Below are 27,546 nucleotides of genomic sequence, written 5' to 3' on the forward strand. Positions count from 1 at the left end.
CAGCGAAACGTGGGCGATCCGTGACCAACACCTTCCAGCCGAAGCCCTGGCAAGAGCCGGCTGGGATGGCCCTGGCAGGAGGCTTTCCTTGGATTCCCTCCATCTGGCCTCTGACCGTGGCTCTGTTCCTCTCTCTTCCAGCTCTTCAAGCCCTGAGAGAAGATGACAGCCCATCCTGCATCAGCGTACTCATTCAGCTGACCTTCCAAAGAAGATCTGCAGGACTTCTTGCGTCTGCTGGATCAGATGTACCGGCATCCGTCGGCCATCTCCAGCTCCCGTTGCAGATGGGAGCAGCTGCAGAGCAGGATGCACCAGCTGCAGCTCCAGGCACAGCTCTAGCTGCTCAGAGCTGAGCCTGTGGCAAGCTCCAGGAGCTCCTGCCATCTCTCTCCCGGTTGGCAGCTCCCTCCCTCCAGCTCTCAGAGCCTGCCCATCCACTTCTTTTGTCTCCCAGCTCACCCCTTTGCTTTGCTTTCCCTTAATAAAGAGTTTGGATTTTTCCAAAACCTTTTCCAAAACCATAAGAGTGTGTTGGTGTTCCCTGGGAAACGCAGGCATTTGGAGAAATGCCTTTGGAAGAGAGGGGCTTGCTTCTCAAGCAAAGTGCTTCCCCAGGAGCCCCCAATGAGGTAGTGAGCTGTCTCCCTTTGGCTCCCTGCGCTCCTTTCCGTCCTTGAGGCCCCTGGCACTTGGCGGAGGGGCCTGGCAAGGGAGAAGACTGTGAGAGCAGCTTTGGCATCTGCCTGGGCCTGCGGAGACCCCGCCAAGCAGCAGTGGCAGGGCGTGTTCCCTGCCTTTGAGCCCAGCACAGAGCAGGATCATCTCTGTCCAGCCGAGAGCCCCAAATCTCTCTCAGAGAGCTGTGAATTCCAAGGCCTTTATGCACACATTAATGCCATCTTCCCTCTCTGGTGTGTTTTAACTCTTGGCAAGATGCGTTTGCCTCTTGCTGGCTGGAAGCTGCTCTGCTCCAGGGCCGGCACCGAGCTGGGCTGTGCGGGCCGGGCACTGTGGAGAGCTGTGACCGTGGTCACAAGGGTTTTCAGGATGAAGAAGAGATGAGAATGTTGACTTCATGATCAGAAGGCTTGATTTATTATTTTATGATATACGTTACATTAAGACTATACTAAAATGAAATAGAAAAGAAGAGGTTTCTTCAGAAGCTAGCTAAGCTAAGAATAGAAAAGAATGAAGAACAAAGATCTGTGTCTCAGACAGAGAGCAAGAGCCAGCTCTGCCATGAGTGGTCAGGAAATCCAAACACCCACAGGAGACCAATCACGGGTCTACCTGTTGCATTCCACAGCAGCAGATAACCATTGTTTACTTTTGGTTGCTGAAACTGCAGCTTCTCACAAGGAAAAATCCTAAGAGAGGATTTTTCATGAAAGATGTCTGTGACACCTTTGGAACCCCAAAAGTGGAGAGATCAGCAATAGAGAACTCCTGGGAGAGTTTTTTCTGGCTGAATGTTGATATGTGGAGATTTTCATGGACATAAGACTCCTGCTGAGTTCTAGAGATGGACCTGGCCAGGAGGAGCCTCTACTCCAAGGCACTCCCACCTTGGTGTCCCCAAACCAGGGTCTGTCATTCCCAAGCTGTGGCCAGATGGAGGAGGAGGAAAAGGCCCAGAGATCCCTCATGAGAAGGGGCTGCAAACCCAGCCCAGGGAGGGGTGAGGAGGAAAGAGCCCCCCTGAGCCAGGAAGGCGGCCGGAGATCCAGCCGGAGCTCAGAGCTGGTGGAGAAGCCTCATGGCAGGGAGAAGCCCCACAAGTGCTTGGAATGTGGGAAGGGTTTCAGCTACAGCTCCACCCTGATGGAACACCTGAACATCCACACTGGGGAGAGGCCCTGGGAGTGTGGGGAATGTGGGAAGGGCTTCAGTGGGACCTCCAGCCTCACCAAGCACCACAAGATCCACACTGGGGAATGGCCCTAGGAGTGCTTGGAATGTCAGAGGAGCTTCAGGTGGGATTCAGAGATCATCACTCACCAGCACTTCCACACCAGGGAGAGGCCCTGCGAGTGTCCCGAGTGTGGGAAGAGCTTCGTGCGCTGCTCCAGCTCCATCCCCCGTGGGAGGATCCGCGCTGGATGATCCCCAGTGACCCTCGTTGGGCAGAGCCCTGGTGACCCCTGTTCTGGGTGATCCGTGTTGGGATGGGGGAAGGTGTTGGAGAGATTTCTTTCCCTTCTCCTTGTGCTGCTGTGATTTGGTTGGCAATAAATTCCCTCCGTGTGCCCAGGCCGGGTCTGTTGTGCCCGTGCGGGATTTGCTGAGGGATCTCCCCCGGTCCTTGTCCCCAGCCAGGAACCCTCGGTTCCATTTTCTGTCCCTGTGCGGCTGCGGGGGCAGGGACAGAGCGGCTCTGGGGGTGCCTGGCATCGGGCCAGCGTCACCGCTCGCCACGGGCACCGCTGAGATCCCGCGCCCCTGGGCACGCATTGCTGGGCTCACCTGAGCTCCCACCTGCCCAGCGCCCCAAGGTTCCCCCTCCCCAAAAAACCCCCAGCCCGGGGCTGCAGCGTCCCGGAAAGGCCTCAGCCAATGGCAGCGCAGGCAGGAGGCGTTGCAGCCAATGAGATCTCGGGGCGTTGTATTGCGTCATCAGTTGCTGGGCAGAGCCCATGGCCGATCGCTGCCCAAAAGTGGCGGCAGCCAATGAGAGCGCGCGGCGCTGCCGAGCCCGCCCTGCTCCGGACTGGTGCTCCCAGCGCAGCGCGGCTGCTTTGGGGCTGCTGCTCCCTGCCTGGCCCCGGCCATGGGGCGAGGGGCGGCAGCTGGGGCCCTACTGGTGGCACTGGTGGTGCTGGGAGCCCCCCCGGCTGCGGGCGCGGAGCTCTCGGGTGAGCGGGGGGCGGGAGGCGCTGGGATGGGGGGGAGAAGGGGGAAAAGGGGGGAGCCCAGAATGGAGGGGGAGGAGGAGGGGACCCCCCAAAGGGAGAGCGGGAGGGGCTGAGGGGTGGGGGGGAGGGGAGGGAGGGGTGGGAGCGGTTCGGGAAGGGGGAAAAGGAGAGGGGGGACCCCAAAACTGAGCCCGAGGGCGCCGGGGATTGGGGAATTTGTGGGAAAATGGGGAAATAGGACCCCAAAAATGATTTGGGAACGGCCGGAGGTGGGAGGGGAGAGGATATGAAAGGGGAAATGGAGGAAGGGCGGCAAAGAGGAGGCGGCAGCACGGGCAGGAGGGTCCCGTGTCTGCCGTGGGGCACAGGGGGTGCGGAGTGGGGATCCGGGGTGGGCCCCGGAGCTCCGGGGGTGCTGAGGGAGGGTGGTGGGTGGGCAACCCCTGACCGGTGTCATGGACACTCAGGGGTGTTCCAGAGGATGACAAAGTCCGAGTGTTACTTCATTAACGGCACGGAGAAGGTGAGGTACGTCCAGAGGGCCATCTACAACCGGGAGCAGTTCATAATGTTCGACAGCGACGTGGGGCATTTTGTGGGGTTCACCCCCTATGGGGAGAAGTTGGCCAAGCGCTGGAACAGCAACGCGGTATTCATGGAGGACAGACGGACTGCGGTGGATTGGTTCTGCCGGTGCTGGTACAAGAATTTTACCCCGTTCCTCACAGAGCGCCGAGGTGAGCGCGGGGCAGAGCGTGCCCGCTCGAGCCCTGCCCTGCCAATGACCGGGAGCCCCTCAAAATGTCCATGCGGAATCGCCCCAGAGCCCTCAGCCCTCCTTGTGCCCATCCCCGGGGCCTCTTGTCCCTCCCAGTCCATCCCAGTCCTTCCCAGTGCCCCCCCGCGCGTCCATTTCAGCGACGCGTAAAGCTGACGGAAATGCCCAATCAGATCACGTCTCCTTTATGACTCATCTGTTGCCAGGCAGGCCCGCAGCGCGGAGTGCCCTGCGCTGGACTCGGCCTCCCAGTGCCGCGCATTTCATTCCCAGTTCCTCCCAGTACCACCAAAATCCCTCCCAGTGCCATCCCAGTCCCTCCAAGGCCATCTCCAATTCCTCCCCAGTCCCTCCCAGTCCATTTCCACTCTTTTCCCAGTTCATTCCCAGTTCACTCTCTGACCTCCACCTCTCTCCCAGTTCCCCCCATTTCCTCCCATCTCTCTGTGCAAACCCCATAAATCCCAGTCCCTCCCAGTCCATTCCAGTTCCTGTCAGTCCCTCCCACTCCTTCCCAGTACCACCCAGCTTCTCCCAGTCAGTTCCCAGTATGTTCCCAGTTCATTCCCAGTTCACCCTCAGATCTCCACCCTCTCTCCCAGTGCCCCACATCCCCTCACACCTCTCTCAGTTCCACCCAAGTCCCTCTCAGTCCATTCCCAGTCTATCCCACTCCCTCCCAGTTCATATAAAATCCCTCCCAGTCCATTCTCACTCACTCCCAGTCCATCCCAATCCATTCCCAGTCCCTCTCAATCCATTTCCCAGTCCATTTCCAGTTACTCCGAGTCCCTCCCAGGCCTTCCCAGTTCCACCCAGCCTCTCCAAGTCGATTACCAGTCTATTCCCACTTCAGTTTCAGTTCACTTCCAGACCACCACCCTCTCTCCCAGTGCCCCTCTATCCCTTCTAACCTCTCTCAGTGCCACTCAGTTCCCTCCCAGTGTATTCCTAGTCCCTCCCAGTCCCTCCTAATCCATTCCCAGACCCTCCCCGTCCATTCCCAGTCCATTCCCATTCCCTCCCAGTCCCTCTCCAGCCCAGCCCAGCCCTCCCCTCTCTCTCCCAGTGCCCCCTAGCTGATCCCAGTGTGTCCCTGCTCTCTCTCTCTCTCTCTCTCTCTCTCCCAGTGCCCCCCCAGCGTGTCCATCTCGCTGGTGCCCCCCTCGAGCTCCCAGCCCGGCCCCGGCCGCCTGCTCTGCTCCGTGATGGATTTCTACCCTGCTGCCATCCAGGTGAGGTGGTTCCAGGGCCAGCAGGAGCTCTCGGAGCACGTGGTGGCCACCGACGTGGTCCCCAACGGGGACTGGACCTACCAGCTGCTGGTGCTGCTGGAAACGCCGCCCCGGCGCGGGCTCACCTACAGCTGCCAGGTGGAGCACGTCAGCCTGGAGCAGCCCCTGAGCCGGCACTGGGGTACGGGGGAGCCCCTGGGGCCGCTGGCAGAGCCACTGGGCTGTGCTGGGAGCCACTGGGAGGGAGCTGGAGAGAGCCGGGCTGGGACTGGGAGAGGCCCTGGGGACTGGGCAAGGGCTGGGAAGGGGTTTGGGGGAGGCTGGGGAGGGTGGGATGGGGTTGGGGGCTCCTGGTGGGCACTGGGAGGGAGTTTGGGGGTTCTGGGTGTGACTGGGAGGGACTTTGGGGGTTCTGGGTGTGACTGGGAGGGAGTTTGGGGGCGCTGTGTGTGACTGGGAGGGAGTTTGGGGTTTCTGGGTGTGACTGGGAGGGATCGCAGTGAGCCCGGAGGGGCTGGAAGGAGATCGGCCATGGCCAAGCGGGGCTCGCCATGAGCTCGGTTGTGCTGGGCACAGACTGGGAGGGCTCTGGCTGAGTCCTGCTGGGGCTGCCAAGGGACTGCGAGAGGCTTTGGGGCTCCTGGGGCGCTGGGGGCAACTGGGAGGGGGCTGTGGGATCCTCAGAGGGACGGGAGGGGCTTTGGTGGCTCCTGGCCAGGACAAAAAGGGATCCCGGGGAGGTTTCAGGGGCTCCTGGCTGGGCTGGAGGCCACAGGGAGGGCGCTGGGAGGGGCTCGGGGTGTCCCTGAGGGGTTTTGGGGGTGCTGAGCCCTGCGGACCCCCCAGAGATGCCGCCGGACGCCGCCCGCAGCAAGATGCTGACGGGCATCGGGGGCTTCGTCTTGGGCTTCGCCTTCCTGGCGCTGGGACTCGGCTTCTACGTGCGCAAGAAGGTCAGGGCGGGTGCCGGGGGTGGCGTCCCGGCCGTGGCGGAGCGTGCGCGCTCCCGCCGGGGCCCCCAGCCCGGTGTCACCCCCTTTTCTCTGCCCACAGAGCTCCTGAGCCGGCGGCGGCCGCAGCCCCTCCCCGTGGGCTCGGGCCTGGCCGGGACCCCCCGCTCCGTCCCCGCTCCGCTGATTTTGGGGGAGTCCCGTGTCCCCCCAGCCCCGCTGGCGCTCTGCCCCCGCCCAGTGCCTGCTCCCAGTGCTCCCAATAAAGCTTCCCAGTTGGCCCCGGGGCCGTTTATTGGGGGGCGATGGGGAGGGGTTTGGGGGGGGCGGTGATGGGACGGATTTGGGCAAAGGGAGGGGGAAAAAGGGTGGGGGCTGGGCCCGGGGGGAGCGGGAGGAGGAGGAGGAGGAGGAGGAGGTGGAGGTGGAGGTGGTGGTGGAAGGGGCGGGGGACGTGAGAGAGAAGAGGGGAAGGAGGCGGGATGAGGAACCAGGAGGAGCTGGAGGAGCGATTGAACCGGGGGAGGAGAGGCGGGAGGAAGAGGAGGGGGAGATGAGGAGAGGAGCAGAAACCAGAGAAGCAGCGGGGATCCTCCGGCCTTCACCCACGTGTCCACACGGGGAGCCAGGAAGATGTGGAGCCCCCAGCCAGGTGTGTTCCCAACGCGGGGGGCTCTGACCCTGGGGGTCACCCGGGATTATCCAGCGTGGATCCTCCAACGGGGGCTGGACCTGGAGCGGGGCACGGAGCTCTTCCCGCACCGGGGCACGGCGGGATCCACGGGCATCGACCCCTCCCTCATCAAAGGACAGCTTTCAGTTACAGTGGTTAGGACAACTAGTTAGTTATGGTAGTTAGCACTGCTAGTTAGTTATGGTAGTTAGGACAGCCTGTTTGTTATGGCAGTTTTTTGAATAAAAACTCTCTCAAACCTCAACTCCCCTGACGTGCCCCTTCCCTCTCCCGCTGTGACTCAGCTGCCCGGAGCAATGTGAGGGGAGGGCGGGCCCAGCCTGGCCCAGAGCTGAGCCCCAGCAGAGCCCTGGCAGAGCCCAGAGCAGCCTCGGCACCTGCAGAGTCAGCCTGGAAGGAGGCGCTTGGAGCCTTCTCGGCTGCACCCGGCTCTTGGTTACAAACTGTGTGTGCTGGAAAATGCCACCGGCTCTGCAGGAGGGCAGAAGGGGCCCGGGGAAGGCCCAGGTGCTCCATGCAAGGGAAAAACCTGCCCTGGGTTTGTTATAAATAACTAGGTAGTGTTGGCTTTTGCTATTATGTATTGACTTCTGCAAAATATTCTTAATCACAACGAGTTTGAAATAGTACAGTTTGTAATCACTTTTCACTGCTTTTGCTACAGTATAATTTGTCAGCTTTTTGTGGCCAATGCCCTGGCCCCTGTGTAGCTCATATCCTCAGAACATCATTTATGGATGATATTTGAGTTTGTGGACAGTGTGAAAAATATACATTATAGTTTTGGCTTTTGCAAAATATTCAAGTGGATGCCATGTGTTGTGCATTAGAATGTTAACTTTTGCAGAAGTAGCTGTAGTTGTGAAATAAGAACTAATGCTTTTACTTTTGTAACTAACTGACAGTAATAACTCAGAGATATTTGTGAAAGAGCTAATGTTCATTTAAAGTACTTGTGGAAATAGCTAAAAGCATCTGCCTGGTCAGATAACATTCAAGGAAGGGATGTGATGAGGCCCCTGCCACTGACCCTTCCACTGTCAATAACTGTCACCTGCTGAAACCACAGAACAGGGGCCCTTGTGAGGCAGTGACACACAACCCTCAGAACAGCAATCCACGATTCCTGCACGTGCTCTAAAAAGGCGAGTTGGGGGTCAAACCAACCTAAAGAATTCCTGGAACACGTAAACGAGTTCAAAGAAATGTTTGAATCTGTACAATCATTATGAATATGTATTTGAACAATACAATGGAGAAACTAGACAAGAAGAGTTGCTGTGGTTAACCGGTGTGCCTCTGGTCATTGCCAACACCCAGCACTGTTACTGATTTGTCCCTTATTATTCCTTATTAAACTTTCAAAAATTCTAAAGAGTAAGGCTCATTTCTCACAAAACCCAAGGTGCTCACCCCTTGTTCTTCCCCCAAAGCCAGGATTTGTCAATCCCAAAATTTGCCTGGACGGAGGAGAAGGAGGCTGCGAGGAAATGGAAGATGCGCTGGTGTGGAGGCCCATGGAAGTCTCAATCTCCCACCCATGGAGGACTGGTCCCCAATAAGAAGAATAGATTTCAAGGTTATGGTGAGAAGCTTGCTTCTCCCACAGATCTTTGCAGGCACATGCTGATTTCTGGAAAGTTATGTTACCCCATTGGCCCGTTGCCCTAATTACCCTAGTTCACCCCCTATTACCCATCTCTGGTTAGTGCCTAGAATGTTCTCCCTCTCTGTCCCTCCATTGGCCCCAGTTTACTGCATTCCTCTGCCCCTGTTTCCCTATTAGCTGTCCCGACCCTTACACCCCCTCCTTTGCCCCATTTCCCCCATATCCATTGGACCCTGACCCTCAGCTCCACCCTCACTACCCCATATAAAAACCCCCTGTGCCCTCAGCTTGCACCCTGTCTTTGTCCCTGGACCCTGTTCAGCTCTGTCCCCTGTTCCTGTACCAATAAACCCAGTTTGCTGAGATCATACCCAGACCCATCCTGCCGACTTTGTCAGCTTTATAAAGCAGCCGTGAGCTCCGGGCTCCTGAGTGCCGGACGCTCCAAGGGCCTCGGCAGCGCCAGGACGCTCCAGACTGGGACAGCCAGGCAGGGCAGGAGGAATCACTGCCCCTTTCCCCTCCCTGCTGCTCCATCTCCCAGCCCAGCATCGCTGCAGGACAGCCTCACTGCCAACGCCATCCTGCCAGGGATGGACTGGGGGGATCTCCTTCCCCTTCCCTCTGGCATGGAGGCAAATCCCATCTTCTCCTTGTCCACACTCCTTCTTCTCCTCATTCTGTCCTTCATCCATCCACGTTCCTTTCCCATCTCCTTCCTCCCTTGTTCCTTCTTGTTCCTTCCTCTCCTCCTGCCTTTTCCGTTTCACTTCTCCCTGTCTCTTCCTCTCCTTGTCCTTCCTCCCCCAGGCACTGAGCTGCGGACAGAGACCAGGGAGAACAAATCCCTGCCACAGAACCTCATGGAAGAGGCCATTTGGAACGGCTCCACGGCTCAGGAATCCAATGGGGAGGAGAAGCCCCAGAAATCCCACACGAGGAGGGGCTGCAAACCCAGCCTGGAGAGCTGTGAGGAGGTAAAAGCCTCCCTGTGCCGGGAAGGGTGTGGGGAATGTGAGAAGAGCTTCAGGCAGAGCTCAGCCTATTCCTGGCTCCTCCAAAAACGGCGGTGCCAGATGCAGAGATCTACGGGGATGCAGAGATCCCCCCGTAGATCCATGGGGATGCAGAGATCCCCCCGCAGATCCATGGGGATGCAGAGATCCCCCTGCAGATCCATGGGGATGCAGAGATCCCCCTGCAGCCCCCGGAGCAGCCACGCTGGAGCACGGGGATGCCTGAGAGGAGGCTGTGCCCCCGTGGCCAGAGGGGCCCCGCTGGAGCAGCCTGTCCTGGCAGGACTGACCCCGGGGCACAGTGACCCACGCTGCAGCACTTGGAGTGGGGCTGTGCCCCGTGGGATGGACTCAGCTTGGAGAAGTTCCTGGAGAAGTCTCCGGTGGGAGAGAGCCCAGGGTGCAGCAGGGGAACGACTCCTGTCCCTGAGCAGAGGGAGAAGCCCCGGGGCATGAAGTGAGCACGGCCCCATTCCCTGTCTCCGGCACTGCCGGGGTAGGAGGTGCAGCTGGAAGGAGGGAGGCGTGGGGGAAGGCTGGATTTAAGGCTCTTCACTTACTTCTCATTATCCTGCTCTGAGGTTTTGGAGTTTTCTGTCAGAAATACCTCCCCTCCCCCACTCATCCACAGGCGTTTGGGGCAGTTTTCCCTTTTGGGGGGAAATCAAAGCGATGCACTGATGCTCCTGATTAGGGGTAGGAGAAGTGAGGCTCCAGGGCTTCCCGCTGTGCCGGAGCCACCGAAGCCGCAGTGCCGGGAAAGCCGTGGCGGGAGGTGCGGAGAAGTTTGTTTGTGTTTTCAGCTCAATTCCCCTCGGGCCCGGGCCCGTTCCAGGGCTGTTCCTCATCTCCGGCTCTGCCCTCACGCAGCCCGGGGGGCCTGAGAGCGCGGGGCGAGCCTGTGCCGTGTGCAGAGCCCGCCCCTGGCTGCGATTGGGCGACGGTGCCGTCAGTCGTGGTTCTGGCGCGCTGATTGGTGGAAGCGGGGCGGAGCAGGGCCCCGGTGGCGGCTTGAGGGCGGCCGTGGCTCGGCAGCGGCGCCATTGGCGGAGCGTGTGTGCGGGCCCGGGAGCGGCGGCAGCGGCCGGAGCGCGGTGAGGCGGCGGCGGAGCTGGGAGGCGGCCGGAGCGCAGGTGGGAGGCGCGCTGGGTTGTGCGGAGGCTCGGGGCTTGCTGCGGGCCTCGGGGGCGGCAGGGGGCTCAGGCGGGTTCGTTGTGCCGTGTCCGGCGCGTGTTGCCGCTGGCGTGAGGGCGCTGCGGGAGCGGCTGCCCGCGGTCTCCTTGCGGCCGCTGTCTCGGCAGGAGCCGCTGCCGGAGCAGCGCTGGCTCGGCCCGGTTGCTGTGGCTGGGACAGAGGCGGCTGCCCCGTGCCCGGGGCTGTGCGGGGAAATTGACGTGGCCGGAGGTTTCTGTGCCCAGAGGAGACAGAGGAGTCCTGTACAAGTGACTTTATTGCTGAGCACAGGGAGAGGCCGTGGGGCATTTGCCGTGTGCTCGCTGCCATTTCGCAGCCTCTTTTTTATCCTCATTTTCCCGGCCTCATCTCCCTCTCCTTTTGCCCACTGGCTGAAGTACTTGGAAGGTTCAGACTTCGCGATCCGCCAACTGCATGTCCTCGTTAATGTGCACCCCCACTTTTGTACAACAGCCGATATTCACGGCTCTCTTAAGTCTTTGTTCTTCTGGAAGTTCAGGAATTTAGCGGGACTTTGTCTAAGCAGCAGTCCATGTTAATTAGTGACATTTACTGAAACTGATGGTTTCTCACTTCCTTTTTTTTTTTTTTTTTCTTTTTTTTTTTTTTTTTTTTTTTTCTTTTTTCCTTTCTGAGTTTTCTTTGGTTTTGGGATTATTCTCAGTGCCCTCATTCCCTGTCCTTCTGTAGCCGTTTCTGGATCAGGAGGCCTGGCTGCCACCTGCATCCCCTCGCTCAGCTGCTGAATGAGCTGCACTCTCAAGGTGTGGAGCACGGTAAAAAGGTGAGAGTTGCTGTAGCACATCAGAGGAGAAACAGCATTCGTTTAACCCGTGGTCTGCCAGGGAACCACAAAACCGTGTCCCATTCCCGTCCTTTTCACGTTTGGATTGGTGCATGAGCTGTTTGTTTTTCTCCTTTGTTATCTGGTTCACCACTTTTCCTTTGCCATCTATTTGCCAAGACCAGTTGGAGTTGTTAAAAACGCCAATCACTTGTTTTCAAAATTTTAAAAGCTTAATAGAAATAAAATGGTTATAAAAATAGTAATACAATTAGAGTAATAATAATTTGGAGAAATTGAATTAGGACAATATGAGACAATAGAGACAAAGAGTTACGGACGTCCGGGTACCTTTTTCCGGGCAGCACCCGAAAAAGGACACCCGTTAACAAAGGATTAACCCTTAAAAACGATAGCCTGTTGCATATTCATACACTTCATACATGATGCATAAATTCCATTCAAATACAGGATTCTGTCTGGTCATCACAACTTCTTCCTCCAAATCCTGACAGCGCCTTCGAGGCGGGAAGAAGTTGGTTTCTTCTGATAAGAGGGCAATAAATTCTTCTCTGAAAGATTTAGGTGTCCTGTGGCTGCTATCTCGCTGCGAGTCCTTTCTTTTTAAAAAAGTATCCTACATAGCATCGTTTCTATTTTAATAATTTTTATAACTTAAAACTATATTTAACACAGTACTTAAGAAAACTAATACAGCATTACTTTCTAACACAACACATATAATATTCATTTCAATATTTGCGAAAAGCCAATCATAAAATACATGCATTTTTCACAGAGTCATTTGATTTTCCGCAAATTCCTCCTTTTTCTGCTAACAGATGATCTGATCCCATCCCATGGTGAAATGTTGTGTTCCTCATTTCAGTGGATTGCTCAGCAGGAAGGTCAGGAGCTGGAGCTGTCTGGTTGGTTATTCTGAGGACAGCTTGTAATCTAATGATGCCATTGAAATGAGCAATGGGTTCTGTGGCTCCTGATATGAATTGGTTCAGGTTCCCAGGGGCTGGTCCATGGTGTTGTAGGATTTGTTCTGGTGGCCGTTCATCTTTTCTCCATTTTTGTCCGCTCTCTCCAGCCAGGGCTGCATCAATTGACTGTTTTTCTCTAAATCATCAAATACTTGGATTCCCAACTGATTTCCCTGAATTTTTGGTAGCAAAAAATCCCCAGTGCTCTATTATACCCTGTATATAACATAGACAGGGACAGCACATGTGGGAGTGGGCAGAGGGATGATTCCCCCCCGTTTATTTATAGTGAAGTTTTCACAACATTCTCCATTTGCTGTTTCTCTTTGCAGCTTCACCCGTTTCTGTTGCAGGGTCAGATATCCTCACCCTGGGCTCTGCCTTGAGCTGTGCAAATTCCATCGGTGCAAGCAGGCAGAGCTTGGGGTGAGGGGCAGAGGGAATCAGCCCAATTCCAGCAGTGTTCATTTGCATTTCTAAAGCTCCTCTGCAGGCTGACTAAAACCAAAGCTTCTCTTCCAGGGCAGTAATCTGATGACTCCCCTGTTCCTTTCTCACCCACCCTCCCTTGCTTTTTTTTGATGCTTTTTTTTTTTTTTCCCATTTTTAAACTGTGTTGTGTTAACTGTTTATGCATTAAAGCGTCGCATTTAAACCTCTTCTAGTTTTTCAAAATGCATCCTAAAGGTGAGCATGGAGAAACCCAGACCAAAATTGTGCCATCACTAAGAGACACGCACACACATACCCAAAAAGCCTCTACTTCTCCTAAGAATAAAAATTGATTCTGACACCCCTGACCCAAACCTTACTGACCAGAAGGATTATTAAGAAAAAAACATTCAAATGTTGTAATCTTGTCACCAAAATGGTGGGAAGAGCCAAAACTCTCCAACATTTCCAGTTTTAGAGAGTCAAGACATTACTTGATTCTGGCCAGGATGTGCAACAGAAATCCTTTCACCCACACATAATCCGGGTGTGCAGGGAGAATTGTTCAGTGACACGTGAGTTTTACTAGATTTTTCCTAAACTTTTTACCATCCAAAACCCATAGAAATCCCCTGGTTTATTGTTCATTGCTTCCAAGTTGTGTAAGTTTTTAGTATTTGGTTTCCTGTTGGACCCGGATTTCTTCCCCTCTGCTGTGAATTTCTTCCCCTCTGCTGTTGATTTCCTGCTCAGCCTTTTCCAGACCAGGTGTCTCCAGCTGTGCCGGGGGCAGTGTCTGGGGTAGCTGTTGGTTGCTGTTTGCTGCTGGGCGTTGATGTTTTGTTGCTGGTCGTTATCTCTGTGGGTGTCTTTTGGGCTATTCCCAGTCTGTGGAGATGTTGAACTCATCTCCATTGAGTGGTGTAGCAGCCCTTAAATAAAACCTTTAAAATTCCTTTCCCCAAGGCAAAGACAAACCAAGCCGGAGCAGAGAAAGAAGATTTAAAAGAACCAGAATGGGTGCATTTTGCAGCAATGCAGTCGCAGTCAGCCCAGAGTGTGGGTGTGAGTGAGCCCCAGAGTGGAATTGTGCCGTGGTGCTCCCCAGCAGCTGTGGCAGTGCAGGCCCAGCCAGCGCTGAAGCTGCAGCAGTGGCAGCAAGGCTTGGCCGCAGTGGCTGGAGGTGCCAGGGGAGGGTGGCCAGGATTTCCGAGGGTTTGAGCAGAGGATCTGTGGGCAGGCCCAGGGGCTTGGCCCGCTGTGGAGCCCTGGCTGCTGCTGCGTTGCCTTCAGGGCAGGCTCAGGGGCGGCTGCCATGGTCCTGCTGCAGGCGGGAAGTGCAAATCTCCGGGGCTTCAGAGCCCCTGAGGCCAGGCTGAGGGGTCCCCCCGTGTTCAGCTGTGCTGGCGGCTGTTTCTGGCCTCAGGGACACTTGGCATGGGCCCCTTGGCCACCAGTGGTGCTGCTTTGCACTCCTTAGGCAGGAGCCGATGTCCTGGCTGGGTGTTGGCAACAGCAAAGTGCCAGGGCAGGCTCTGTGCCAGCCCAGCTTCCTGTGGGAGAATATACCTTGATCTCTGATCCAGTGCTTGCTGAAGCAGTCAGAATTGCTTTTGCCCCCCTGTTAGGTGCCATGGTGTCAGCAGAAGATTTTGAAGCCTTCCTGCCCAGGGCATTTCAGTGCCAGGCTCTTACAAGCACCCAGAGCTCCTTGGGTTGAGTTGAGCATGGGGCGGTGACCTGCGCTTTGTCTGATTCCCCTTCCTTCCCTCCCCTGGAACAGGCTGTTGCTTTTAGACACCACTTGTCCTGGTGGCTTCAGAGTACTTTGGAGAGGCTCCTTATCTAATTTTCCCTCTTTCTTTGGGGCTGCCCACACTTCTGGGTTCACTTCAGCATAGGCCTGGCCAGACATTTGACACAGAGGTAGAACAGAACTGGCCTCTGTATCACCTTTTATAATATTAATTTGTGTTCCAAGTTTAGCAATCAAATCCCTTCCCAGTAAATCATGATAACAAATTGGAGCAAATAAAATTCATTCATTTCAAATCCATCTCCCAAATCTGCTAACAGTGGTTGAATAAAACCATACATCTTTCCCACTTATCCCCTCACTTATCAAACATATTTTTAGCATTTTTCCCCCTTAGGTCTAAGATTCAGAGTGCATTGAGAGGCCCCTGTGTCCATCAGGAGAGGCCTCCTCTCAATGCAGACCGACCTGAATGTTCTCAAGGGCTCCAGTGTGGAGGGTCCCTGGTGTGATGGGAGCTGTGACAGCGCTGCCAATCCATGTCCATCAAGGGGTGGACTTGCTGGTCCTGAGGGTGCTGCTGTCTGTGCTTGCAGTGTCCTTGTGCCCTGCAGCTGGAGCCCTGATTCCTTGCCAGGGGCTGTTTGGGTGGGCTGTCCCCTGCCGAGGAGGGCAATGCCTCTGCCGGGTGCTTGTGGCCGAGCCCGTGCCCTGGGTGCTGGGGCCCCCTTGGGCCCTGGGGCTGATCCCTCAGGGGCTGTAGGAACTCTGCCCTGGCCTTTGCCTTCAGCTTGGCCTTTTGCTGCTCCCTTCTTGCATTCACCTGCTGGGCCTTTGTGCCCAAGTGGTGCAGGGCCTTCTTCTTCCCCTCCTGCAGCCCCCCTCAGTGCCTGTGGGTGTTTGTCTTGCTTTAAAAGACAGGTGTCTGCTTGGGAAGGCAGAAAAAGGCTCTCTTGGAATGGAGAATGCAAAGCCCCTCCCTCTTAATTTTTAGACTAGTGAAATCAAGGGGCTCTCAGGCAAAGCTATGGGAATAGGAATACCAGTTCTTTACTAGTGTGTATAATAAAGCAAACAAAGAACACCAGCTCCGGCAGTGCCAACAAACAGAGCCCGGAGCCAGTCCCGGCCTTTCGGCTGCGGCGCTTTCCCCTTGGGTGCAGTTCCGGGCACGGCCGGCAGGGGCGCTGGTGGCTCCCGCGGGGCAGGGCAGCGCATCCCTGCCATGGGAACCTCTCTTAACGGAAATAGAGCAATCCCTTCATCTAACTCTTTCACTTTTTTACCTTCTATAGCCTTTCTCCCGTGTTTTGGGAAAGAATTTGGAGAGCGCTGCCTTTTAACTGAGCTCCTAGTGTTTCAATAAGGTGCTTTCTGTAGAGAGAGAGAGAGTTTCCCTGAACAGCTGGAGCTGTGGTTACCAAGGGGATGTAACTCAGAGCAGGATGTGGTCAGGGGAGGATATCCCACCGAGGCTCGGTGGGAGTGTGGGCAGGGTCTGCTGCCGGAATCGCCAGAGGGGGATCTTCCCGTGGAGACCGAGCCGGAGCGTGGGCAGCCCCCACATGGCTTCTGGCGGCTGATCCGGCAGCTCCCGGCAGAGAAAAGGCAGGTGGGAGACCCCGGCAGCAGCAGCGGCGGTGCCCAGCGCAGCTGGCACGGGCAGGGCAGCCGGGGATGGGATGGCTGGGACCCGGCCTCGGTGCGGTCGGCGCGGTGACCTCGGCCCAGGCGGCAGGACAGAGCAACCCCCATCTTCCCCAGCATGGCCGGCAGAGCGGCCGCGGGCCGGGCAGTGGGAGCAGGGCACACAAATTCACCGCCAGCGCCAGGGCAGGTGGAGCTGCCCTGGGCAGTGAGCCCGCACCTGGGATGGAAACCGGGGCAGGCGGAGCTGAGGCGGGCAGCGAGCCGGGACCCGGGACAGGCGCCTCGGCCGCGAACGGAGGGGGCAAGGCCTGGAAAGGATCCCACTCTCTTTCGGATTCTTCCTCTTGTTCCCCTCCCTTTCATTTCCCCTTTTTCTTTTCTTGTTTTGTCTCGGGTGTTGGTGATACTTTAAAGATTTTTATTCTCCTAAAATCTCCTGTCTAACCTATGGCATGTTCTCTTTCTTCTAGATTAAACGGGTTTTTTTACAAATAAATCTAGAACCTTATAAATCTAAACTTCTGCTTGGATACTTTGAAAAGGTCGACAAGCTAACTCACGACCTCCTAATGTTGTTTTTCTCATCACCTTTTTATTTATCCTTTGGCAATTTAAGCATCTTTCAGTAACTTGCTTTGCTCCTCCAAAAATCCCAGTGCAGCCATAGTTCCTTAAAAAATGATCACACAAAGCTTGATTACCCCAGTGGGTTTTCTGATGCATGTCTTCTAATATTTTCCTAGTAAGCCCATTTTATTAAGTAATTGTCTTCCATCAAGAAGTTTCCATTTCCTTGATTTATCTTGTTCACTTCCTATCTTGTTTGATTCTTTTTTCTCGTCTTCCATAACCTTTGGAATTTGCAGTTTTTCCTTGTTTGGAGTTAATATTAACATAAGTCTTTCAGCTCCATTTTCTGCTGCATCCTTAGCTTTGTGATGTGCCCCCAGTTTGGCCAGTTTGCCTCTCCTTTGGCCCGGGCCGGGTTCCCCCCGCCCGCAGCGGCTGGGAGCAGCCGAGAGCCCCGCGCTGCCCATCCCGACCTGTCCCGGCTCCATCGCCGCTGCTGCCGCGGGCTGCGAGGGCTGCGGGAACGGGCACCGAGGGTGTGGCTGCTGCTGGGGGAGGAGCAGGAGGCAGGGAAGGGCAGGGATGGAAGAGGAGGATGAGGGGGAGATAAGACAGAGCAGAAGGAGGAGGGAGGGGGAATGGAGGAGGAGGAGCAGGAGGAAGAGGAAGAGGAGGGACAAAGGCAGATGGAGGCTGAGCTGAGGGAGCCAGGCCGTCGATCCCTGCCTGAATTCGCAGCCCCCACCTGTGGGATCATCGCCCCCCCCATGGCTCCGGTGAGCTGGGAGGGGGAGCTCGGCCTGGATATCCCGGGGGGTCCCTGGGTTGGGTTTTTGGGGGATGTTTGGAGAATGAAGAAGTCCAAGGCTGAGTGGAAAAGGCCCCTTGGGGGGACATCGGGGGGTGGTGGTGGCGGCTGCCGGCAGAGGCAGCCTGGAGGAGCAGAGCCCTGTGTGCCCCAGGAGCCCAAAGTGGGGAGCCCAGAGAGGGGGGAGCACCGCCATTGGCGGGAGCCTCAAGAGCCTGGAGAGGGGCAGGGGGGACTCCTTGGACCTGCTGCAGCCCAGAGCAGAGAATGAGGGGAGAAGGGAGCCCGGGAGCCCAAAGAGCCCCGGCATCCCGAAATGGGGAGAGCGAAGCGGGGGCAGCTTTTGGCATTGCTGGGACTGCCAGCAGCCTGGGCAGGGCAGGCACCGAGGAGAAGGGGGACCCCCAATCCAAGCGTGACCCCAGCAGCTGGGACAGGGTGGAACTCCCGAACACCAAAGGGATGGGTCCAGGGCCGGGGAACTCCTGGGAGGCTTTTTCAGGGCTGAATCCTGGTGTTTGGGAGGTTTTTTGGGAGCCCAGAAGGCTGGTGACTTGTAGAGATGGAGTCGGGCAGAGGGACCTTCAAACTCAATGTGTGTTGGGGAAGATGAAACAGGAAAGCCTTATAAATATGATTGTCTGGCAAAAGATTTTGAGAATATAGAAAGTATAAGGAAGATTGAAATGAAAGCAAGCTTTGAGATACCTCAGTTAGTGAACAACAGGAAAACAATGGTGTGGCCCAACTGAAGGTAATCCCCTTTTGATGAAACAACTCCCTCTGCTTGCAGACAGATCCAAGGGTCAGAGCAGACCCTACTAGCTCAGCAGAAGGGGTCCAAAGAGGAGTTTTTAGGGTTCAAAATGTAACACAGTATGGTGATGTAGTGATTCTTACAGGCTGTATATAAATGCTATAGGATTTGTATCTTGTACTAGATTGGCTAGTGAGAAATAGAATATTCAACACAGAAGAAGATTTACTGTAGTGTAACGGGAACCTTACTCTCTTATGCTCTTCCCCTCTTACTCTCTTACCCTCTCATCCTCTCTACCCCTCTCTTCTCTTGGGCCTGCTCCGAGCTGTGCCTGGCAGCTCCAAGCAGGGCCTGCACCCAGGCCCTTTGCAATAAACCGCAAGTTCCAGGGCCTGGCTGCAGAGATCTCTCGTCTCTGTCCGTCCCGACCGTCCTACCCCCCGACGCTCCTACAAACGCGCTCATCCCTTGTTTTCCCCAAACCAGGATTTCCCATTGGCAACCCCAGGGAGGCTGCGAGGAAGAGGAAGATGCCCCGGGACACTGAGGCAGGTGAGGAGGAAGTCAGTGCCCCTTTCCCCTCTGTGCTGCTCCATCTCCCAGCCCAGCAGGGCCCCCGGCTGCAGCTCAGCCCTGGGGGGATCTCCTTGCCCTTGCCTGTGGCACGGAGGCAAATCCCATCCTGTCCTTGTCCTTCCTCCCCCAGAGCAGGAGCTGAGCATGGAGAGCAGGGAGGACAAATGCCCGCGGCAGAACCTGGTGGCAGAGGCCGTTTTGAGCGGCTCCACGGTGCAGGAAGCCAACGGGGAGGAAAAGCCCCGGAGCTGCCGCACGAGGAGGGGCTGCAAACGCAGATGGCGGGGATGTGAGGGGGAAAGAGCCAGCCTGGGCCAGGAAGGCGGCCGGAGATGGAGCCAGAGCTCGGAGCTGGTGCTCCATGATCAGCTCCATGATGGGGAGAAGCCCCACAGGTGCGTGGAGTGTGGGAAGAGCTTCAGGTGGAACTGCTACCTGATCACGCACCAGAGGATCCACACTGGAGAGCGGCCCTATGAGTGTGGGGAGTGTGGGAAGAGCTTCAGCGACAGCTCCACCCTGATCAGGCACCAGAGGACCCACACTGGGGAGAAGCCCTATGAGTGTGGGGAGTGTGGGAAGAGCTTCAGCGACAGCTCCAACCTGATGAAGCACCAGAGGACCCACACTGGGGAGAAGCCCTACGAGTGTGGGGACTGTGGGAAGAGCTTCACCATGAGCTCCCACCTGATAAGGCACCAGAGGACCCACACTGGGGAAATGCCCTTTGAGTGTGGGGACTGTGGGAAGAGCTTTAGGTGCAGCTCCATCCTGATCAGCCACCAGAGGATCCACACTGGAGAAAGGCCGTACAAGTGTTCCGAGTGTGGGATGTGCTTCAGCCAGAGCTCCAGCCTGATCAAGCACCAGAGGACCCACACTGGGGAAAGGCCCTATGAGTGTTCCAAGTGTGGGAAGAGGTTTCTGACCAGCTCCCATCTCCTCCAGGACTATCAGAGTCACACAGAGGAGAGGCCCTTCCAATGCCCTGAGTGTGGGAAGGGATTCAAGTACAAGTCCACCCTCATCACCCACCGGCGCATCCACACTGGGGAACGGCCCTACGAGTGTGATAAATGCAGGAAGAGGTTTCAGACCAGGTCCTGTCTCCTCCGGCACTATTGGATTCACAGAGAGGAGAGGCCCTTCCAGTGCCCTGACTGTGGGAAGGGATTCAAGCGCAACTCCACCCTCATCACCCACCGGCGCATCCACACAGGGGAGAGGCCCTACCAGTGTCCCCAGTGTGGGAAGAGCTTCTCCTGCAGCTCTAACTTGACCCAACACCAACGGAGTCACCGGTAAGGGAAGCCCTGCGAGTGCCCCGAGTGCGGGCAGAGCTTCGTGCGCTGCTCCAGCTCCATCCCCCACTGGAGGAGGCACTTTGGGCACAGCCCTGGTCACTCACATTCCCTGTGATCCATGTTGGGAGCACACCTGGCTGATTCTCCTTTTGGTTTGACCTTAATGTTTCTCTCTTTTGGATCTCTTTGCACTGCAAAAGCCAAGAGGGATGGATCTGTCACCTCAAAACCACTCAAATCCCAGTGAAAACAGCTCAATCTTACCCCAAAAGTGCGCACACCCACCTGAAAAATCTCAATCCCACACAAAACTCACTCAATTCCACAGTTGCCAGGCTGAGACAGGTGAGGGGGGAGATTGGGAAAAGTGGGATGACAATTTGGAGCGGTGGGATGGGGATTGTGTGGGGCTGGGTGTGTGGAATGTATTCGATAGCAAACAGAACTCTCACATGTACTGATTTCTCTCCCATTCATGTTCAGTCTGTGTCAGCCTCCCAGAGGGTCCCCTCACAGTTGCCGCCCTTGGCCTGAGCCCGCACCTTTCCCCTCACGGTTCCCGCCCTTTCCCTGCCCCCTTTCCTTCAGGGTTCCAGCCGGTTAGGGGAGAGGAGCAGGGGGAGGGGAGATGGAAGAGGAGGGATGAAGGCAGAGAGAGAGCAGCGATGGAAGGAGGAGAAGGAGGTGGGGTCAGTGAGGAGGAGGAGGAGAAGGGATGGAAGGGGAGGGATGGAAGAGGAGAAGGAGGTGGGGATAACACAGAGGAATGGGAGGGGGGATGGAAGAGGAGGAGCAGGAGGAAGAGGAAGAGGAGGGACAAAGGCGAATCGAGGCTGAGCTGAAGGTGTCGCGCTCGAGCCCTGCCTGAATTTGCAGCCCCCACCTGTGGGATCATCGCCCCCCCCATCGCGCCAGTCAGCGGGGAGGGGGAGCTCGGCCTGGATATCCCGGGGGGTCCCTGGGTTGGGGTTTTTGGGAGATGTTTGGAGAATGAAGAAGTCCAAGGCTGAGCGGAAAAGGCCCCATGGGGGGACATCGGGGGGGTGGCGGTGCCGTCCTGCCGGGGACGCCCTGAGGGGATCTCCTTGCCCTTGCCTGTGGCACAGAGGCAAATCCCATCCTGTCCTTGTCCTTCCTCCCCCAGAGCAGGAGCTGAGCATGGAGAGCAGGGAGGACAAATGCCCGCGGCAGAACCTGGTGGCAGAGGCCGTTTTGAGCGGCTCCATGGCGCAGGAAGCCAACAGGGAGGAAAATCCCTGGAGCTGCCGCACGAGGAGGGGCTGCAAACGCAGATGGCGGGGATGTGAGGGGGAAAGAGCCAGCCTGGGCCGGGAAGGCGGCCGGAGATGGAGCCAGAGCTCGGAGCTGGTGCTCCATGATCAGCTCCATGATGGGGAGAAGCCCCACAGGTGTGTGGAGTGTGGGAAGAGCTTCGGGTGGAACTGCGACCTGATCAAGCACCAGAGGATCCACACTGGGGAGAGGCCCTATGAGTGTGATAAATGCAGGAAGAGGTCTCAGACCAGCTCCTGTCTCCTCCAGCACTATTGGATTCACAGAGAGGAGAGGCCCTTTCAGTGCCCTGACTGTGGGAAGGGATTCAAGCTCAACTCCACCCTTGTCAAGCACTGGCGCATCCACACAGGGGAGAGGCCCTACGAGTGTCCCCAGTGTGGGAAGAGCTTCTCCAGGTGCTCTATCTTGACCCAACACCAACGGAGGCACCAGTAAGGGAAGCCCTGCGAGTGCCCCGAGTGCGGGCAGAGCTTCGTGCGCTGCTCCAGCTCCATCCCCCACTGGAGGAGGCACTTTGGGCAGCCCTGGTCACTCACATTCCCTGTGATCCATGTTGGGAGCACACCTGGCTGCTTCTCCTTTTGGTTTGGCCTTAATTTTCCTCTGCTTCACCTTCATCCTTTAAAAACACCCCAAGCTGTGTTAAATGAAGGAAATTGATTGAATATATCTGAAGTTCCATAATTTTTCAGTTGTTTTAGAGGGAATTTAGGATTTGGGGACAGGTTCTTTGTGGAGTGCTGCTGTTGCTATGAGGCAGGAATTTGATCTCACCCTTCTTGTGTTGCTGAGAACTCCTCCCCTGACCCAAACCCCAACTCCACCTTTGGGATACCCTATAAAAACTCCATGTCCCTGCCTTTGCCCTGTCTTTGGGGGGTAAGAAATGAATTCCCAAAGGATCAGCCCTTTTCCCACTGGATTCCCAGAGGATCAGCTGTTTCCCCACTGGATTCCCAAAGGATCAGCCTTTTTCCCACTGGATTCCCAAAATTTCAGCTTTTTCCACTGGATTCCCAGAGGATAAATCTTTTCCCACAGGATTCCCAGGGGATCAGCCTCATTCTCCGCTGGATTCCTAGAGGATCAAGCTTTTCCCACTGGATTCCCAAGGATTAACCTTTTTTCCACTGGATTCCCAGATGATCAACGTTTTCCCACTGGATTCCCAGAGGATCAGCCTTTTCCCACTGGATTCCCAGAGGATCAGCCCTTTTCCCTGTTGCCTCTGCTTGAGGCGTGACGGCCTGGATCGGGAATGGCACGGCGGCAACCCTCCTGCCGCTCGGACCAAGTACTCGCATGCACCAAGGTGGTGGACGGTGAATGGCGTTTATTGACGGTTCCACGGGGTTATAGATAACGGGGGTTAACGGCCAACAAAACGGGGGCTAAGTAACTTTAACGGCAAAGGGGAGGGGTTCTGTCTGCCCCAACATCGCGAGATCTTGTGGTCGGTCCCTAATCTCCCACATTTCCCACTGGATAAATCTTTTCCCATTGGATTCCAAGAGGATCAACCTTTTTCACTGGATTCCCAGGGGATTCTGACTCTGTCACTGGTTTTTTTTGTTTGTATTACTGCATTTGTATTTTTAATTTTTCCTAATAAAGAACTCTTATTTCTACTCCCATATCTTTGACTGAGAGCTCCTTAATTCCAAAATTAATTATTATTTTAATTTAGTAGTAGGAGTAGTAGCAGTAGTAGCAGTAGTAGTAGTAGTAGTAGTAGTAGTAGTATTAATCAAAGGGAGAGGGTTTAAATTTTCCATTTCAGTGGAGTCTCCTGAAATGGGGAGACACCCCCAAGGACAAGCCATGTAGAATAGTTCCTGAAATATGTAAATGAGTTTATGGATATGCATGAGGGTCTATGAATAAGCAACAGGCTATGTAATTAAAACCAGATTAATTAAGAGGTGTCCCCGAAATTACTGGGGGGTCTTGGTGGCCATAACAACCTTTGCTCGATGGTCCTTGTCTCCCATGACATCATCCTGTTGCATATTCATAGCCTTTTTGCATATCCATAAACTACTTTACACATTCCAGGAACAAACTTGGCTTCATCCTGTTTGGGGTTCCCATCCCCCTCCCAGCTCAATTTGGGGTGTTCCATCCCCCTCCCAGCTCAGTTTTGGGATCCCACTCCCCTCCCAGCTTACTTTGGGGGTCCCATACCCCTTCCACCTCGATTTGGGTGTCCCACCCCCCCTCTTTTCCCCACTCTCCCTCCCCTTTCCGATCCTTCCCCCAGTCCCCTCCCCCGTGTTTGGTTTTGGGGGTTCCAGGCCCCTCCTGCTCCGTTTTGGGGTCCCGACCCTGTTTTGCATTAATTTGGGGTCCCCAGCCCATCCCCAGGGTCACCTTCCCCCCCCTTCCCCAAATTGCGCTGCTGGCAACTGATGAGTCATCAGCGAGACACGCTCTGATTGGCTGGAAATTACCCCGCGCGGTCTGTGAGTGTTTACCGCAGTGAGAGGCCTTGGTCTGTGCCTGGCAACTGATGAGTCAGTGTTGGGCCGGGCGCTGATTGGCTGTAAGTCGCTGAGCGGGGCCAGTGCTCTGAGTTTGGGCGCATCAACTGGATCGTCATCAGTGCCGCGCGTTCTGATTGGTCGGGGTCTGTTTTGGGGTGCGGACGGGAGGAACTGGGGTTACTTGGGATTTCTTTGGGTTTAATTAGGGATTGTTTGAGGTTGATTTGGGGGTATTTATGGACTATTTGGGGTTTATCTTAGGTTTTACTTGGTTTATTTCTGTGTATTTGGGTTTGTTTGGGCTTATTTGGGTTTCTTTGGGCTGATTTGGAATTATTTGGGGTTCTTGGGGTTTATGTTGGTGTATATGGGGTTTTTTTTAGGTGTACTTGAAATTATTTGGGGTTGTTTGGGGGTTTAATTTGGGGTTTTCTTTTTCTGTTTTTTGGGGGTTATTTGTATTTCTTTGGGCTTATTTGGGGGACTTTTAGGTATTGTTTGGAGTTATTTGGGGTTATTTGGGGTTTATTTCAAGTGTTTTGGGGTCATGTAGGGTCAAAAAAGCCGGGAATGTTTCTCCTGCAAAGAACGGGAATTTTTCCTTAAAAATCCAAGAGTTTTTCCCCCCAAAAAATAGGAATGTTCCCTTAAAAGTCCCGGACTTTTCCCAGCAAATAGCGGCGCGGCCCGCCCCAACGATCCCACGATCCGACCGTGCTTCATCTCCCAAATTAACGAATCACGGCGCACCCTGCCCCAAACCAACCAATCACCATGGGTCTCCCCTCAGGAACACCGGCCTCCCCGTGCTCCCGATCCAACCAATCACCGCACGCCTCCCCTAAGCTACTCCCGCCTCCTTCGAGCTGAACCAACCAATCACCGGGCGTCTCCCCTCAGAAACTCCCTCCTTTTTTGCCTCTATCCGACCAATCACTGAGCGCCTTCCCTTTGCCAAAGCCCGCCTCCCCCAGCCCTCTCCTGTCAATCACCCCGCCCTCTACGAAAACAACCAATCACTGGGCGCCTCCCCTAAGCAACTCCCGCCCTCCCCGCGCCGCTCCAGCCAATCAGAGCCGAGCCCGAAACAGCGCCCCGTGACCCCGGGCCCGGGCATGGAGCGGGCGCCTCTTCCCCCCCCGCCGCTCCCCGGGACCTCCTCAGGGACCCCCGGGAGCCGCCCCGGGCTCGGGCGGGTCCTGCGGGAGGCGCTGGAGAGAGCGGGGGAGGCGCTGGGAGAGGACGGGGGGCTCCGGGAGCTGCTGAGGAGGCGCAGGAACAGGTGAGGGGTCCTGGAGGGGTCGTAAGGGGAATTTGGGGAGGGGTCTTGAGGACGTTTGGGGGGAATTTGGGAAGCGTCTGGGGGGAACTTGAGGGGGATTTAGCGGGGTCTGGGGGTGCTGGGGGGGCTTTGGGGGGGAATTTGAGGAGGGGTCCTCGGGGGATGTCACGATCTGTCCTCACGGACGGGTTTCGTGATGGTTCGTGGGTTTGATCTCAGGGTGCAAAAAGAACCGACACTGTACAAGGGGGTTTGCAATGATAATCGAAACAAATGCACCTTTATTGAATGACCACAGCAAAATGTGATAGAGGGATTAAGGGAGAGAAAAAGATAGAGGAAGAGAGAGACAAAAGAGAGAGAGAGAGAGAGAAAGAGGGGGATAGAGCTACCAAACATAGAGACGAAGTCCTTTGGTCCAGTCCAGTCGAGGATCCGCCTGTTATGTCGGGGAGATCTCGAAATCTCTTGCTAACTCAGAGGTTTTTATTATGATAACTCTATTGGAAATTGCCGGGGAGGGGGGAAACAGATACAATAAGGAATAGATGTAACAGGTAGTCCATGTTCTCAGCAGTAAATGAGAGCCATTGTGTTCTTGGTCCAGCGGTCACAACCTGCAGGCAAACATCTCGCTTTGGTCAGCTTGCCTCCCCCACACACCTGCCCCGGGCTGGGGGTTTCAGTCCCAGCCCTTGGAAGGAGCAGAGGGGCCTTTTCACATGGGGGTTTCATGTCTCACTCCTTGATGGAGAGGCTCCTTACATCTCAGTCTGTCTCTCACGGTGGTTGTAAAACAGGTGAGGGTCTTCTGTGGGGGGCCCACCCAGAACTCAGGAGAATCCAGCCAGGCCGAGAGGTGGGACAGCTCCCAAGGCTGTTGTTGCAAAAAGGGCATGGTGCTTCCTTCTTCTTCTCATTGGGCTCAGTGTAGCACACAGCAAACAACACCTGTGCAAACAATGGCTCGGCAACGCTCTCAGGTCTCAGGCACATGACTTTCTCCTTTGGAGCCAGAGATTTAAGACGGGAGGGTCTTCTCTTCAGTGGTCCCCCAATGACGATCGTGAGGCAGATGAGGGAAAATTCGGACAGACTCTCACACGACCCCGTGACTCACGATTGTCTTGAGGGATCTTCATCAGCAGAACTCTGGAGTGTCGCTGATGGGTCTGCAGAACTCGCTGTACGTTGGTAGTATAACCCGCAAAAATAGGGACTCCAAAAAGAGAGGAAACAGAGAAAGAGAGAAGGAGAAGAAAGGATAGGAAAAGGAGGGGGAAAAGGGAAACAATAAACGAACAATTAATATTGATTATCTGCAGCAGTGCAACTCGATTGTCAGCGTCCGGCTAGCTACCAGCACTGCTAGCAGCACGAGGGGGCACTTCTCCCGATAGCTGGCTTCGGGATAGTGCCTAAGGCAGTGCCCAGCTTGCAGCTGTAGGCACACCTTGTGCAGGATGGAGTCTAGTAAAGGCTGCAACCAGCGGAAAGAAGACGGCAGACTCCAACTGTGGCTTAATCCAGGCTTTAATGAATCCCAGAAGGACCGACAGTAGAAGATGGGGGAAGGGATGACAGCAAGTTTTTAAGGGGTAGGGAGAACAAGGGAGGTGCCAGGCATTGGGCCAATGGGGGTGTAGTGGGGAGTGGGGTCCAAGGGATTGACACGTGGGCAACACCAACGGGAAACATTCTGGGGAGGGGCCCCGGTCCCTAAGCCAACCATCGAACTCCCCTGCTGGAACATTCTAGCAGTAAGGGTGGGGAGTGAGAGTGATTGGCAGGGTACTGGGGAGGGATCAGAAGAAAAGATACAAGGGTTTCCCGGGAAACCAGGGCGGAGTTTAGGGGATACATTGTTGGCTGAGGTGGAGCCAGGAAGACAGACAGCTCCAAAGGCGGGAAGGGAGAACTGGGGCAGAACCATTTTCAGACAGAAGGGGATTGGAACAAACCAACCTAATAACTTAACAAAACACACTGCAACAATTATCATAACAATTTTCACAAATGGTTGAATAATTAAAACAATGTTACTTTTATAACAATTTTCAAATGGTTAAACCAAGTCACAAATAATCAAAAGCAAAAGCAATCAACAAATCATAATACAAGCATTAACTTAAAAATGATTGTCTAAAATAATTCACTAAAAGTGGAAAATAATTTTCACAAAATCATAAATGGAAATTAAGGGTTATTCCAAAACACATATGCTTCATTCATAATTACCTTGTGTCAAAGGCTTGGGGATGTTCACAGTGCATGGGACATCAGCCAAGTTGTGTGCATTAACTATAGACGTCAATCTTGTCAGCTGTTTCATGCTCCAATTCATAACGAATGGGACTGCTGATAAAATAAAACCAAGCAGAATTGGTATCAAAAGGATAACAATGGGATGACACAGACTGCTCAGGACACCCGTGGCAGTAGGAGACCACCTAAAAGAGTATCCCACCCCCTGTGCTCGGCATCTTTCTCCACTCTTTCCATGACACAGGGTATCTGTC

The 27,546-nt window shown here is 55.2% G+C and overlaps 2 protein-coding genes and 1 long non-coding RNA gene across 3 annotated transcripts in view; all 3 read left to right on the forward strand.

The window, feature by feature from the left end:
* Positions 1-2,711: 2,711 nt before the first annotated feature.
* On the forward strand, positions 2,712-9,445 carry LOC139604901 (class II histocompatibility antigen, B-L beta chain-like). Its single transcript, XM_071456205.1, has 7 exons — positions 2,712-2,858; positions 3,326-3,595; positions 4,268-4,277; positions 4,778-5,052; positions 5,718-5,963; positions 8,935-9,101; positions 9,239-9,445. The coding sequence occupies exons 1-7, from the start codon at positions 2,774-2,776 to the stop codon at positions 9,443-9,445; spliced, it is 1,260 nt and encodes a 419-aa protein (XP_071312306.1). The 5' UTR covers positions 2,712-2,773.
* A 1,472-nt stretch (positions 9,446-10,917) lies between these two features.
* LOC139604989 (uncharacterized) overlaps positions 10,918-27,546 on the forward strand; it is a 22,372-nt gene continuing 5,743 nt past the window's right edge. Inside the window, exon 1 of the long non-coding RNA XR_011684195.1 lies at positions 10,918-11,098. This is a non-coding gene — a long non-coding RNA (uncharacterized lncRNA). The remainder of the gene's footprint in view (positions 11,099-27,546) is intronic.
* On the forward strand, positions 18,573-21,250 carry LOC139604940 (zinc finger protein 436-like). The gene is made up of 3 exons (XM_071456284.1): positions 18,573-18,638; positions 18,793-20,311; positions 21,111-21,250. The coding sequence occupies exons 1-2, from the start codon at positions 18,617-18,619 to the stop codon at positions 19,965-19,967; spliced, it is 1,197 nt and encodes a 398-aa protein (XP_071312385.1). The 5' UTR covers positions 18,573-18,616; the 3' UTR covers positions 19,968-20,311; positions 21,111-21,250.

Source organism: Agelaius tricolor, unplaced genomic scaffold, assembly GCF_023055355.1.
Source record: "Agelaius tricolor isolate 1412-34295 unplaced genomic scaffold, bAgeTri1.0.p SCAF_57, whole genome shotgun sequence".
Lineage (NCBI taxonomy): Eukaryota > Metazoa > Chordata > Aves > Passeriformes > Icteridae > Agelaius > Agelaius tricolor.

Coding starts and splice junctions, on each gene's coding strand:
- LOC139604940 (XM_071456284.1), top strand. CDS start 18,617: ATGCCCCGGGACACTGAGGCAG. Junction 18,639..18,792: donor GCCCCGGGACACTGAGGCAG/GTGAGGAGGAAG, acceptor TTCCTCCCCCAG/AGCAGGAGCTGAGCATGGAG.
- LOC139604901 (XM_071456205.1), top strand. CDS start 2,774: ATGGGGCGAGGGGCGGCAGCTGGGGCCCTACTGGTGGCACTGGTGGTG. Junction 5,053..5,717: donor GCCCCTGAGCCGGCACTGGG/GTACGGGGGAGC, acceptor CGGACCCCCCAG/AGATGCCGCCGGACGCCGCC. Junction 9,102..9,238: donor GCCTGGAGAGCTGTGAGGAG/GTAAAAGCCTCC, acceptor ATCCCCCCGTAG/ATCCATGGGGATGCAGAGAT.